The sequence below is a fragment of the Myotis myotis genome, unplaced genomic scaffold (assembly GCF_014108235.1).
Source record: "Myotis myotis isolate mMyoMyo1 unplaced genomic scaffold, mMyoMyo1.p scaffold_m19_p_1, whole genome shotgun sequence".
NCBI lineage: Eukaryota > Metazoa > Chordata > Mammalia > Chiroptera > Vespertilionidae > Myotis > Myotis myotis.
The window spans coordinates 43,421,423-43,436,775 of NW_023416313.1; the positions used below are offsets into that span (position 1 = coordinate 43,421,423).

The window sequence follows — 15,353 nt, forward strand, 5'->3', positions numbered from 1 at the left end:
TCTATTATCTATAAAATTAATTTTAGTTAAATAAAAGTTACCTGAAAAAGACCCTGCTAATGTTTTTATAAGTTACATGTTGCCTTAGGTGATGGATTTTGATGCGGATGGTGGAATTGGATAAGAATAAGAAGAAAAGGAAGAACATGAAAACAGAAACTATGGGGGTAGGAGGGTATGTGGGTGGGATAGAGAGCTGCCTTTTTTATGAAGCAGATAGTAAAGAGAACAAAAGGCAAAGATAAAGAGTAAAGTGGCCAGCTTAAGGATTTAAACCTTTACTATGGGACAGTGAGGAACTTTGAAGATACAAGGGCAATTATATAGTGAAAATAGTGTATTAGGTTGATTGTTAATAGAGTAGCAAAAAGCTGTATGCATAAAAATATATCATCTTTACTCTTCATTACTTTCTAGAGGCAAAAATTAGAGGCAATCTAAATTCTCCCATATAGGAAATTGGTTAAGTAAATTACGATTTGTTACTTAAATGTAATATGCAGAGATAATTATCCATGATACAAAATGGAAAAGAATACAACACATGAAAAAAAAAATAATGTTGGACCATAATGTCATGGTGATAAGAGTGTAGATGATATAAATTCAGGGTTTTTAAATATAAATTCATAATTTTTAGAATTAAAGTGAAATTAAGTTATAATTATAATCAATAAAATATAAAAAAAAGAGTTTCTAGGGAAAACAAGGTTCCAGTTATTTCTTACAGAGATAGTCAGTTATTTTTTGGATGGATAAAATTGTAAAAGCCTAAAGACAAGCTTTTTAATCTATGTTTTTATTATTAGAAACATTAGTGGTGTTACTGGAAATAGTTGGAGATGATGCTTTCTTAAGGAGTAAGAGCAAAATAATCTTCCAGTTTTAGATTGGCTTCAACAAATTTTGTTTTGAATGTGACTTGTTCTGTTGACCTTATTTTCAGATTATTGATAAGCAGATTTGTTTCTAAATTTTAGAAAGTAGGCTTAATATATTTGTAGATTATTTTCATATTCCTCATTTTCATATTCCTCTTCATTGACTTATTGGCTGTTTTACTAACTTGTTTGAAATGTATTTAGCAAAAGAAGAGGTACAAACCCAAATTATTCCACTTAACTAAGATTTTGTGCACTCTTGTACCACTTTTGCGGGGGGTGGGGTGTTAGGTACTTCTTTGGTAATTTTTATTATTTTGTGTAAGAATATTGGTCTGTTTAATTATTGTATTTTTACTGAGATCAAGTTTAGTAAACTTGATTTTTCTAGAACATAATCTATTTCTTCCAGGTTCTGAAATTTATTTGCGTAATATTGTCCAAGGCTGACTTCTATGAGTTGTACCACTCTTGATGTGTAATGTAAGATGTATATTAGACTAAGAATCCTAATCTGTCAGTACTACCTAGTGAGCATATTCATCCCTCACCACCCACTTCCCTTATACATTCACATCACCACACCACAGAGCAAGCTACCTTGTCACTATAACTTTATATATACTTCTATTTCCCTGTAAATCTCAGTTTTTTTTCTAAGGTTTCAAAATGTATATAAAATTTGAGCATTCAATATTTATCTTTAAGAATATTCATGTAAGATTAAAATAAATGGTTATATAGCTTGTCCAGTGAACCAGCTTATTTGTTTATGCTTTTTCTTCTCCATTTTGTTTTTGCTGCAAGCCCCTTTCATTGCTTTAAATGTCGTAATCCTTCCTGCCTTACCATTCTACATAAGGCATTTTCTGACTCATTTGCCTTTTAGGCTTATACCTGTGCTACTTTTTCCTGGAAGTTTTCTGATTATTTTTCTCTCCAGAAGAGATATGACCATCACATTAAAAACAAAATAAAACTTTTGTATTCTCTTTATTGTACCAGATCTTTTATAGAATAATGGTGTGTGCTTATTTATTTATTTGATAGCTATTGAAAAAAAGAGTAAGAATGAAAACAGCTCTTGACCTTATTTATCTATGTATATTCTTTGGCTGAGCAGTTTCATTTGCATTGTAGATATACTAGTTTTTTAATTAAAGCATTTATTTAATTACTTATTTTATGCACGAATAAATAAAACCGTATCAAATGCTGTTAATTTTTTTTATTACTCCTTGACAACTAACAGGCATTCATTAGATACTGTATTTGCTTTCAGCACTGTGCTATATTGATAAAGAACTACAAAAATAAAGCATACCTTTTTTAAGTTAGTGAGACCATTTTGCCCTATGGCTCAGAGAAGAGTTAGAATTTAAAATTATATAGAATACTGCACTATAGTATAAGTGGCATAATTAATATATGCAAATTATAGATTTGTAAGTAAACATTTATATTAAGAGTCATTCTATGGATGATGGGTAATAATCACCATATTTAAAGAGGGAGGTTACTTGAATCTGGGAAAGCAGCCCTGAACCAAGGATAGGGCATATTTTGATTCTGTATTAACTACCTGATTAAGATTCAGCTCTTTGTTAATCATTTAATAAAAAATACCGTTTTTTTGAGGACACAGAATCAAGAAATATACTAAACATTTTATATGTCCTTTCATTTGCAAACTACTTAAATATGAAGTAGATGGTAATATTATTCTTTATAAGATGATGAAACCTGGGCTTAGAGAAGTTGGGAGAGCTGGAACGCAAACACCAAATTGTCTTGGTTTCCAAGCCCATGTTCTTAAGCACTATATTCTTTTTTTTTTTTTAATTTCTTTATTGTTTAAAGTATTACATATGTCTCCATTCCCCCCCCCCCCCCCCCATTGACCTCTCCCTGGAAGAGTATTTTTTAGCTGTTTTTGAGTACACTCAAAGTGGAGAGTGTGGAGAGAGTGCATCTCTAAAGGGACTCTTCCTGCTGGGGAAATCAGCTCTGCCAGTCTCAGTGACTCTAATTTTTAGTACATTTAAGTCATGAGTAACATATACTACTGAACGTAGTGTAAGGTCTTTAAAGGATTCTGCAAAAGAATATAATTACTATTACTTTGTATTTAGGCGTGAATTACCCTTCACTAAGTCAGCTCATCTCACCAATCCTTGGAATGAACATAAACCAGTAAAGATTGGACGTGATGGACAGGTTTGTTTGAATTGATTCTTTAAAAAATACATTTAATCAACCCTCTTTGAGATTGAAGGACATTCTAAGCCATTTCTGTAAGAATTTGGGAGCAGGATTAAGAGATAATGTTCTTATTTGGGTTTATGATTATTATGGTTATGACTTGTTTATTAATAAGATCTCCATAACGTTAGAAGCCTTATTTGGTACTTTCATAATACAATTCAAGGAAATGTTTTTGGAGAGAATTAGCCTGATTTTAAATGGCTTATCATTATGTTATTATTGATATTCTGAACTTTGTACTAGTATACTTTTAGAAATACCAGTTAACATCTTTGCTTATGTTCTCTGAATGGAAGGAAGCTTTATAAAAAGATCAGTACATGTACTGAGATTTTCAAATCTGCTAATGAAATTAAAAGTACAGTTATTTAAAATAAACCCAAACCTTTGACCCTCATAGTTTCTGTAGGTAATTTTGAACCAGAAGTAGTTTTCATTGCTTATAAGTGAAAATGTTGATCATTGGAAAATAAAACTTAACTTTTAAAAGCCCATTGGTTAGTATGCCTTCATAGTTAATCTAATATATTTAAGGGCACTTAGTACTTTATAACTATCAAAGTTGTTAGCACACACTAACATACATGTTTTTCCTCCACTGTATTGAGTTGTATGGTTGGGTTTGTCCTAATATTTTTGTATTAATACAAAGAAATAATTTGCAGAAGGCTATTGTCTCAAAGTTTTACACAACTGCATTTGTATGTTGACCTTGGTATGTTACACTTTTTCGTTTTACCTTTATTAAATACATGAAACACTGTTGAAAGATTTAAACCTCTCAAGTTTATTGGAATCCCATGTGATCACCAGCTTTGGGAAGGAAACCTCCAAAACAGTCTGTTTTTGTTCTTGTACATCATGAAAATACAAATTTATTGGAGTTTCTTTTATTTTCATCTTGTAACTTACTACTTTCCTATTCTAGGAAATTGAACTCGAATGTGGAACCCAGCTTTGTCTTCTATTTCCCCCCGATGAAAGTATTGACTTGTATCAGGTCATTCATAAAATGCGTCACAAGAGAAGAATGCATTCTCAGCCCCGATCAAGAGGACGTCCATCCCGTCGAGAACCAGTCCGGGATGTGGGAAGGTTAGAAACGTTCTTTGGACTGATAGTAGGCACATGTGTCAGAATAACATGATGGAGGAATGTGATTCGTCAAGTTTGTCCTGCGATAAAGAAGAAAGAGAAAATCCTCAAATCAAGCTGCATGGACTAGTTTGTGGCTTCATTGAGGATTTCACATGGTCACCTTGGTCTCAGTCATTTTTCAAGAGGAAAATGGGGATCTTTCCTTATACAGAAAAAATTATTTGCTAAAGAGTAATGACCAGTTTAGATTAGTTACCATTCTGATAATACAATGTATAAAATTGAAATGAGGTAGGCCTTTGTTGCTCAGAACAGGCTAGAAAGGAGGAAGTCTTTATTTGCAAAAAATGTTAATATTTTGTAAAAAGCCTTTTCTTGCAGGTGTGTCTCTGGATAAGCCTTATGAGATATGGGACTTTTATAAAGGATCACTAATATTTTTTCAGAAGATGACGCCTCATTTTAGAGGATAAAATATTTTAAGTTATTTTGATATTCAAGAGGAGCATTATTGGGACTGTCTCAAATTTTATCACCGTGATGTGTTATCCCCATTGCCAGATATTCTCTAACATGTACCCAGTGAATTCATACATCTTGCTGAGCTTCTGAAAACAATAGGTCCTTTCCAAAGGGGATCAAGTGGCCCTGGGAGACCCGGCAACAAACCAAAAAGAAGGGCTGTTGCTGTGTCTGTTTACAACTTTTCCAGATGCTGGCAGTACCTGTGGACTTAAAGTGTTTTTTAGAGGATCGCCATGGTTATTGATCACTACTTTATGAACTAAACATCATTTTCCAGGAAAAGGGGGTTTAACTTGTTACAGAATTGGAGAAGTCTTGCAAAGGACTGATTTAAGCCCTTCCACCCAACACCTTCCCCTGTATAGATTTGCATACAGCTAATCTAAAATATTCTGCTAAAGACTGTTGGATGTATGGTTGATGAGATGAAATCTTTGGTTAAGTTTCCTTTTGATGGAAACATCCTGTGGTAGGTACAGATAATCCAACAAGAGTCCCCATTTCTTTGAGCTTAAAAAGGACACTGTCAAGTAGGTAGGAGGAAACCTGGCAGAGCCCCCTTATTTTTGGCCTAAAAGGACTGAACACCAAGATGTCTTTTGAAGTTTTAAACTAAGAGGTTTCCAGTGCAATACAGTACATACAACTGAAGTTTTTACCTCAGTTTTGCAATGGACTGCAAACTATACTTATTACACCACTACACCTTCTCTCAAGCCTGCCAGGGCCTCCATATATGTATGTGGCTTACAACTTAAAGTCAGTAGTTGGACTACTATATGAACTGTTACTATCATGTTTTATACCGGTCGTAAATGCACTTCCCAAACTACAAGAAAGCGGTATGTTTATTTTTTAAACCAGCTTTTAATTTTCTTAGTCTTATTTATTGTAGATACAACTGTGTTATTCTGTTGGGGGTGGGGCTTGGGGTTATTGCAATTACAGTTTACGTGAACTTATGTTGCAAAAGTTAATGAAAGCAGTTAATATTCACAGAAATAGCTGGAAAACTAGTGATGCCAGGTTATTTGACAGAGTTTTTGATAGAGTTTATTAGACATTAAGGATAAAAAGATATTTATTACCTAAAAAACTTGGATTTTTAAAAATTTTGTGTAGCTCTTTTGTAAATGCTAAGTAAAACAAAGTGTTTAAGTGTATTACATTAACCATTTAGATTTATGAAAGACTTAGTAAAGAGCAACACTGCAGAGAAAAATTTCCCCTTCTAAAGCATACACTTTGAACTTCTTTTATGAACTCTGTTAAAACTCTGCCCCATTACTTGCCAGTTCTATTTTAAGACATTGTCTCTGGAAGAAATTCCTTTAATTTTAAAATGTTATTAAATACAGACTTTTTTTTTTATAGAATTAAGATTACCAAAGATTTCCTGTAAAGTCACTTTTTATAAGTATCAAATTTTCTGTATGATGATGTAAAAAGTATAATTTTGTGCAAAGCAGAAGAAAAATATTTAAGAAATTCTTAATTTGTTGAGATTTATCCTAAAATGACGTTAGTAAGTTTAAATATATAGATTTTAAAGTTACCAATTGTGTAATGATGATAGAGGTTTTTTTTTCCCCCCTTTTTCACCTGAATGGAGACTTTATTTGGGAAAGTGTATGGATTGTTAAACTGGATATTTATTTTAGTTTGAAGTTGGTTCTTTCACTTTTGTTTAGAGTACTAAAATGTGATTTATGTATTTTGAGCAGGGTACTCTTTCCAACTGCCGCCTCATAGCGTGAGGATTGCAGAGAATATCTGCTTCCAGCAATACATTTAAAGATTGATTTATAGTAATATGAGGAATTAAAATTTAGACATTTTAAGATTATTTGTTTATCACAAATTTGGGTGTTAAAGTAAAAAATGGGCAATCCTCTGTACTTCTGTCAGAAACTCTTACTTTGCTATTTCTTCTCCCAGCAGTTTTGGTTTAATTTCTAATATGTCTAATTTGTGTAGGCGTCGACCAGAAGATTATGATATTCATAACAGCAGAAAGAAACCAAGGATTGACTATGCCCCTGAGTTTCACCAGAGACCAGGTTAATATTTTATAATCCTGCAGATATTTGACTTAAATTTCTAACCACCACCACCACCACCACCACAAAAACTTCTGATGTAATGTGTAGTTTTAAAAGTGAGAAAAATAGGACATGACTACTTACACTTTAGGAAATTAATAATAGTCCTTACCTAGTAAAACATCCTCTCCTTTATTAAGGTTGAATAAGCTATTCTAGTGTGACTCATGATCATAAATCTGTTAATTACCTGAAATTGCTAATTTATAATTATTGCACAAGATTAGGTGTAGTTAGGGAAAACCATCTTATACTCCTTATGCTTTTTAGTCCCTATGATATTTAGTATTTCATGTGACATAGCTTTGATTAGAAACTGAAATTATGCTTCATTTTTCTAAGTAAAAATCTTTAACTTTATGTAATTAGAGAGGAATGGGAAATATTTTATTTATAATCTGAAAGCCAGCTTTTAAGTAAGTCTTTTCCTTAATGGAATTTAAACAAGTAAAAACTGTATTTATGAGAAGATATTATCTTAAACAGTGTTACATTTATAAAGATTAGCAGTTTGGGAATTGCTGTTAGTGAGCATTATTAGTGGCTTGATAAACCTTATTCTCCAAAATGGGATATTATAGAGGGTGAAATTAATTTTTCTCCATTAACATGGCCACGCAAAATGTTTGTGTTTTAATTTGCTGAGTCCATACGAAAAGAAGGTGGGAAAGAATATTATCATCATGGTTCTTTCATTTAAAATGTATACATCTTTATTTTTGCAATTTTGTTATTCTTCCCTTTAAGTTTACATTTTTTAAAAGTATCCTGTGGTTGATCTAGCAAGATGCTGTATATTCAGGTAGAAGGTAAACATTTGTTTTAAAGAAATTCTATTACAGTGTTCTCAAGATACTTTCTCTGCCCTTTCTTATGGTGCAGAATGAAGAAATTTTCTATCTAGTGAAATTGGGGTGTGGATTTAGAAGATCCAAATGAAAACATTTCTAGCAGTTTATAATTCTATGGTATCAGTAAATTATTACTTCCTAGATTATCATGCAGTCTAAGAAGAAAATCCAAAAAATGGAATAATATAATTATAGTATCACTTAGTAGTATCACTGTATTCATGGGAAGAATTGAGATGAGTGGTAAGGAAGGTTTAATTATGATGCCATAATAAATATAAATTTGATTTACTAAAATGCTTGATGTTTGAACAGGGTATTTAAAGGACCCACGATACCAGGAAGTAGACAGGTAAGTTGGGTTCACTCTTGCTTAGTTTTGAATTACATTCTTGGAACTAGTTTATGAATTACCTGAATTTAGTTTCACAAATCTTATTCCCAACAGACGATTTTCAGGAGTTCGCCGAGATGTGTTTTTAAATGGGGTAAGCATTTCACTTCATGTATTAAATGTACATAAAATCAGGATCTGATTTATTTTGTAGTTCTGGGTTTGATTTCTATTTGCTATTGACATTATCATCTTTTATTTTAGTCCTACAATGATTATGTGAGGGAATTTCATAACATGGGACCACCACCTCCTTGGCAAGGAATGGTTTGTATTCTATTTTTGCAAGTTATTTAACTTTATTTGCAGTTTCATATATTTTGAGTGCTTATGTGGAATATGATTGTTAACAGTTACCAATTAAGAGACTTAAAATATATATCTTTGGTAGTAAATAATTGCATGCTGTTTTTAAAACTAAAGACTAACAAATGATTTGATTTGTGTTAATAGCAGACTTAATTGATAAGGATTATGGTTTGTTATTGTAGTGGCTAATGGTGTAAACTCTCCCTGGGTTCATATATCTTAACTTCTAAATTCTGACCTTGGGCAAGTTTTATTTCTTTTTTAGTTTTTCTTGAGTGTAAAACTCAGATATTCCTTCATTCTTTGGCTCATCAAACTAATATTTATTACCCCCTCTCTGTAAGGCATTGTGCTTGCTCTGGGTATACATTGGTGAATGAAATGGACATTATAACTATCCTTGTATGGCTTAAAATTTAATGGAGCACTGTCAGTTTCATAGGATTGTGGAGAAGCTAAACTTACAGAATACATGTTCAGTAAGCTTTTCATACAAAATAAGATTAATTAAACCCGGTTTCTAATTTTTAATTTTTTTCCTTTAAGAAAGCTGAATATTATTCTTAGAGTATATTTTAAGGTATTGAGGATAGCTGAAGTATTAATTCCCAAGATATAAAAAATTTGAAAATTTAAGTATTTTTTATTTCTTACCTTTTAAAAGAAAAAAAATTAACACTTAACGATACCACATACAGATGAATTACGAGGTTCTTTCTTTTAGATTCTATGAAAATTTTAAAAAATAAAAATATTTAATAACATCTTGGCACTAACAACGAAAGTGACCTTTGATTTGCCCTTAATTTATTAAAAGTTCATTACCTCCTGAAGGTTGGTTTTTTTGTTTGTTTGTTTTTAAGACTAGGCTTTTACATTGTTGTTACGATGACTGATTCTAGAGCCAGAATGCCTCATGTTGTGCCCCAGCTTCACCCTTAGCAGTGTGATCTAAATCAAGTTACCTAATTAGTTGGTACCTCAGTGTCCTCTTTTGTAAAATAGGAATAATAGTACCTATCCCATAAGGTTGCTATGAGAATTAAATGAGACGTGTAAAGTGCTTAGGATAGTGCCAACTCATAGTATGTAAGGGATCACTATTTTTATTAGTATTTAAAGGATATTGTATAAAAGTATAAACATTGAATCTTAAAAGGTGTAACTAGAGTTTAGAGTTTATTACGGACATAATTTCAACAAGCAAATAAAGGGTATTTTGAAGAACCTTTATGCCATCAAAGTAGATCAAATTATTTGTTTGGGGTGGGTGGTTTTTTTTATAAGGATATTTGGTACATGCTTATGGAAGTGGGCTTTTTTTTTTAGGCTCCTTATCCTGGAATGGAACAACCTCCACATCATCCTTACTATCAGCATCATGCTCCACCTCCTCAAGCTCATCCCCCTTACTCAGGACATCATCCAGTACCACATGAAGCAAGATACAGAGATAAACGAGTAGTAAGTGCACGAGAAAGCAAAAGTGAAGGAACTACTTAGAATTCTGTAAATAATTTAAATATGGAGGCTACGATATTGAGTGGTGTTTCATATTCTTACTGCAGACTGTTTTAGAGTAATTCACAACCTGTTTTTAAAGTGGCCAAGCCCTTTGGATTATTTAAATAGATTATTTCTTCTGATCAAACACAAATTCCTTAAGTTAAGGCAACTCCTACATACAACTCTTAGGTAATTTCCTAGGGGTATATAGTATGCCAGGATATTTTCTTTCTATACCACTGCCTTTAATTATAGATGTGTAATTAATATTATTGCAAATAAGACATTTTTAAAAATATATTATTGATTTCAAAGAGGAAGGGAGATGAAGAGAGAAACATCAATGATGAGAGAGACTCATCGATTGGTTGCCTTCTGCATGCCCCCTACTAGGGAATGAGCCCGCAAACTGAGCATGTACCCTTGACCAGAATAGAACCTGGGACCCTTCAGTTCGCAGGCCAACGCTTTATCCACTGAGACAAACCAGCTAGGGCGCAAATAGATATTTCTAAGCTTTTTGTATATTCTGACTAAATTAATTTTCATAGGACAGATGGTGTATATTTAGCTAATAGATAAATCTCCAATCTCATTTAGTCATTTGTTCCTATCAAATTTTGTTAAAACTAGTACCAAGTGAATTGTTTCATGTCTATCTTTGATTCTTAGACTGATGCTAGCAAATAACAAACATATTAATAAATGCAACAGAAGGACTAAATTGTACTTTAGTAGTTACTGGTTCTCATAATTTCATATGATTGATATGAAAGCTTTTTTTATCACTTCAAAAAGGGATAAGTGAAAAACAATCTCTAGTTTGAGTTTATTGGGTTTTTAGTATACTAATCATAATCAGACTGATTTTGTTTATTGAATGGTATTCAATTTTTTCCCTGATAGTACTTTTATTTTTAAAAGTGAAGTTGTTTCCTGGCACTTGTTAACACAATTTCTCTGTATGTAAGTTTGGTAGCCTTACAAGGGTGTTTTGTTAAAATAGGATATACAGTTTGAAATTTCACCCACCAATACCTACCTCCCCAAATAAATATCCTTTTTCTTCCCACTTGAGTGAAGAGTATGTACATTTGAGAGGGTCAATATGCCCAGTAGTTTCCACCCTACCCTGGCTTTGAGATGCTTTCAGCTGTTGTCATTTATTTCCTTATCCCATAGATTTTTCAACCTTTTTTATCTCATGGCACACATAAACTAAAATTATGCGGCATAACAAAAAATATATTTTTTGCTGACCTGACAAAAAAATATTAGTAGGTATAATTTTTATTGCGTTACAAAAAAATAGTAGTAATAATAATAATAATAATTACCTTTTTGTTCCAAGGTGACTTTTTAAAAAATGAGGTGCCTATACTTGTGTATAAGGATTTCTGGTACCAAGAATTAACCCATCAGATAAAACCTTATTATTTGACATGACCAATAAGATGCAACTTTATATATTTTTTTAAAATGTGTTTTTATTGATTTTAGGAGAAAGGAAGGGAGAGGGATAGAGGGATAGAAACAGCAAGGAGGGAGAAACATCGATGGGCTACCTCCTGCATGCCCCCACTGGGGATCAAGCCTGAAACCCAGGCATGTGCCCTGACTGGGAATCGAACTGGTGACCTCTTGGTTAATGGCTCAACCACTGAGGCACACCAACTGGGCAAGATGCAAGTCTATTATATGACCTATATTTTTATGGTTCAAGACAGGGCACTTATGGTGGATGGCTGTTGTTGACATTTTTTTATTTGACAGTCTAAGGGAGAAGAGGTCATTACCCCTGACTAAATAGTCAGGTATTGCAAGTTTTAAGGCATACCAGTTATAAATCACTTCTTATTAGGACCTTTAATAATAAGTTTAAGAATCCTAGCTGACTAATGTTTATATGATACTCACATATATGAAAGGTAAGGTGGAATTATGTTTTTTAATTTGCTGGGTATTTATGCTGACTTTGGAAAAGTCACTAAGTAAAGGTGAGAAGTAAGAGTAGAAAGCTAGAGCAGGGGTCAAGCTTAGAATTACTAACAGTGACCACTTGCATCTCACTTAGATGGTTGTTAATCTTGTCCTCCTCAGCCTTTCGTATATTACTAGCTTTGTGTGGAATAGATTCCAGAATCACCTGAAGTACATATTTTCTTAAAATTCTATCAAATTTCATAAATTGTCATCAACAGTGGTTTAGTTGGAAATCTGGATTGTGAGAATTCCTAATTTCACTTTAAGAGGTTAGAGTTTGGTTCAAGTTAGCTTGTAGAATCAGAGGAGGAAATTATCAGTAGGGTTTACCTGTTACAGGAAAACATTGATGACATTTAGCATTATTGTCAGCATGTATGCATGATGTGGTTGATGGTCATTAGTAGGTGATTACTTTGGCCTAAATCTCATTTAAAAGGATTGGATGGAAAAGACATTAAAGTTACATTCGGAAACTGCATGAAATGATTTTTAATGAGATAGTATCTGTTGTAGGTATCGAATTAGTTAAAACCTCAGAGTCCTGTTTTTAAATGTCAGAATTACATTCTGTGAATTACTGCATTAGTGCATTTCTCTAGATTCTTTCTTTCTACAAGACGATAATTACAAAATAGTGACTCAGATATTCCATTCAATTTTTGACATACCTAAGCAATTTCTTTTACCTTTTCTAGCATGATTATGATATGAGGGTGGATGATTTCCTTCGTCGCACACAAGCTGTTGTCAGTGGCCGGAGAAGTAGACCCCGTGAAAGAGATCGGGAACGAGAGCGAGACCGCCCCAGAGATAACAGAAGAGACAGAGAGCGAGATAGAGGACGTGATAGAGAAAGAGAAAGAGAACGATTATGTGATCGGGACAGAGACCGAGGGGAGAGAGGTCGATACAGAAGATAATGAGCTTTTGGAAGCACTGATTGTTTAAAGATAAAAAAAAATCTTGTATTTTTTTTTGTGTGTGTTTACAAGTAGTAAATTTATTTTCAGCTGTCTACTTAAAGTTCATTGTGTAGAAGGATTTATTATGACTCTATTTGTTCCAAGCATGCAGTATAATAAGAACTGGAAAAACTCAAAATCCTCCAAAAAATGCACAGTTGACAATTTGAGTTGACACTTTTATTGGGGGCAAAATGGAACAGTCCACAAATGTAGATATTGATTTATTCTCCATAAATGTTCATCTACTTATACTGTGTTCATCCTAGCGTTATTTTTTTGTTTGCCTTCTTTCCTTTGGATTTTGATAACTGCCATGATATTTTGCTTTGATGTGTTTCTACATGTAGTTGCACACGGTTCAGTAAAAATGCTGCTATCAAGTATGCAATTATTGAAGTATGATGGTTTGACTGTATGGCAGTGTTGTAGCAGCCTCTTGGTTTCTCCCTTTCCCTACTTTTTTAAATCTTAAGTGACTTTTTATTTTTCTTCAGTCTTCAATGATGAGAGCAATATTATGAAGACATTTCGATCTAATTTTTAATCTTTTTCAATAAAAAAATTCCTATGTTCAGTAGCATGGTTGATGCTATTGTTTAGCCTTCCCCTCCAAACTAAACATTGGCTTGGAATGTTCACAACTTGCTTGTGTGGCAGCAGAAGATAATTCCCACATTCTACATTGCTACTGTTTTGTATAAAATAAATTGGTAAAGATTGACAATTACCTGTTGTATTTCTTTCTTGTCTTGATGAAAGTTTGTTTTCTTATGCATTGGTAGACATAAAATAATGTTTCGTGTTTAGTAATTGTAGGAAGTTGTTTGCCTGTTTTTGCATATTTTGCCAGAAATGATTGACCTGAGCCAATTACATTAAAAGTTTACTTCTATTTCTAGTGTAAGAACTAATGATACACAGTGGAATTATGTTGATTTTTTTTTTAAGCATTTATCTGACTAGAGGCCCAGTGCACAAATTTATGCATGGGTGAGGTCCGGCCAGCAGGCTTGGCCCCAGTCAGGGCAGATTGGGGCTGGGCCTGTCGGGAGGAGATGGTGGGAGGTTAGCCGGCCAGCCCGCCCCAATTGGAGCCTGATCAGATCTGGGCCAGCTTGGGGAAGGGGCCGCGGGCGAGTGTCCAGCAGGCCCTGCCCTCAATTGGTGTTGGGGGACCAATTGGGAGTGGGGTCAGCCATGGGGAGGGGCCATGGGTGGTTGGCCGGCTGGCCCTGCCCCTGATTGGGGAGAGGGGCTGATCTGGGGTGGGGCCAGGCAGGGGGAGGGGCTGCAGGAGGTTGGCGGGCCCGGCACCCTATTGGGGTAAGGGAGCGATCGGGGTAGGGCAGGTTGGGGGAACGGGCTGTGGGCTGATTAGGGTGGTGTGAACCCATCAGGGGTAGGGCCAGCTGCAGGTGGTTGGCCAGCTGGCCCCACCCCCTATTGGGGTGGGGCTGGCTGGGGGGCTGTTGGCCTATCATGCTGGGGTGGGCTGATTTGGGGCGGGGCTGGCCGGAGGGAAGGCATTTGGCAGGCCGACCTGCCCTTGATTGGGGTGAGAGAGTTGGATCAGGGGCGGGCTGGCAGGGGGAGAGGGCCGCAAGGTTGGCTGGCTGTCCCCACCCCCTGATTGGGCCAGTTTGCTGGCCACAGTGGGCATCATAGCGACTGTTCTTTATGGTCATTACAGCGTTAGGGTCGCTGGCTTTTTATATATATATAGATAACATTTTAGGATCTACTCTGATCACATGATTGCTTATTTCAGGTTTTCTTTCCTAATATTTGTTTAAGAGAGCTAATTTATGGATGTTTTTCTACTTTTAAAATGTAACCCTCTTAATATTTACAACTTTAAGTTAACCATTAATTCCTCCCAATAGAAGCAAGCCATGTAAAAACAACCACATAAAACAGTTTAAGAAAGATTTTTTTGCATTTCAGTTTCTTGGGTTATACCTGAAATTTTGGGCTTTCTTGGGTTGAATATTTGAACACTTGGCATATTTAAGTATTTGACCACTTTTTTTTTCTGTTTTTATAGTATTATAATTATGCTCAATTTGACAGTCTGTACTTACTGGTCCGAACAGGGGAACCCAGGAACTTCACTCTTGAAGGATATTTAAAACAGTTTGCTTCTATGTTCTTACTGTAATCTTTTATATATATAAAAGGCTAATATGCAAAGTGTCCCCTTGGGAGTTTGATCACTCACTATGACATGTGCTGACCACCAGGGGGCAGTGCGGAACGAAGGAAGGCCCCGGCCAGCAGCCAGAAGGCTCCAATCGGGCCTGATCGCCAGCCAGGCCTAGGGACCCTACCTGTGCATGAATTTCGTGCACCAGGCCTCTAGTTTAGAATATTTTCCCTTGCATTCACTATTCCTTTGAGGTTTTAATCAGCTGTATTCTGATTATAAAATTATGCATTGTGATTTTTGTAGAAAATGGTATTTTTATACAAGA

At 34.5% G+C, this 15,353-nt stretch overlaps 1 protein-coding gene across 6 annotated transcripts in view; it reads left to right on the forward strand.

Moving 5' to 3' along the window:
• The window catches only part of YTHDC1 (YTH domain containing 1), a 32,687-nt gene extending 19,078 nt beyond the window's left edge, over positions 1-13,609 (forward strand). For 4 of the 6 annotated variants that reach the window (XM_036335518.1, XM_036335527.1, XM_036335534.1 and 1 more), the window contains 8 exons: positions 3,014-3,098; positions 4,075-4,241; positions 6,747-6,829; positions 8,038-8,074; positions 8,147-8,210; positions 8,321-8,383; positions 9,755-9,889; positions 12,613-13,609. In XM_036335518.1, the coding sequence (XP_036191411.1) occupies positions 3,014-3,098; positions 4,075-4,241; positions 6,747-6,829; positions 8,038-8,074; positions 8,147-8,210; positions 8,321-8,383; positions 9,755-9,889; positions 12,613-12,837 (859 nt within the window). In that variant the 3' untranslated portion in view covers positions 12,838-13,609. The remainder of the gene's footprint in view (positions 1-3,013; positions 3,099-4,074; positions 4,242-6,746; positions 6,830-8,037; positions 8,075-8,146; positions 8,211-8,320; positions 8,384-9,754; positions 9,890-12,612) is intronic. The other 2 variants (XM_036335531.1, XM_036335525.1) reach the window with 1 other exon arrangement.
• The last annotated feature ends 1,744 nt before the right edge of the window (positions 13,610-15,353 follow it).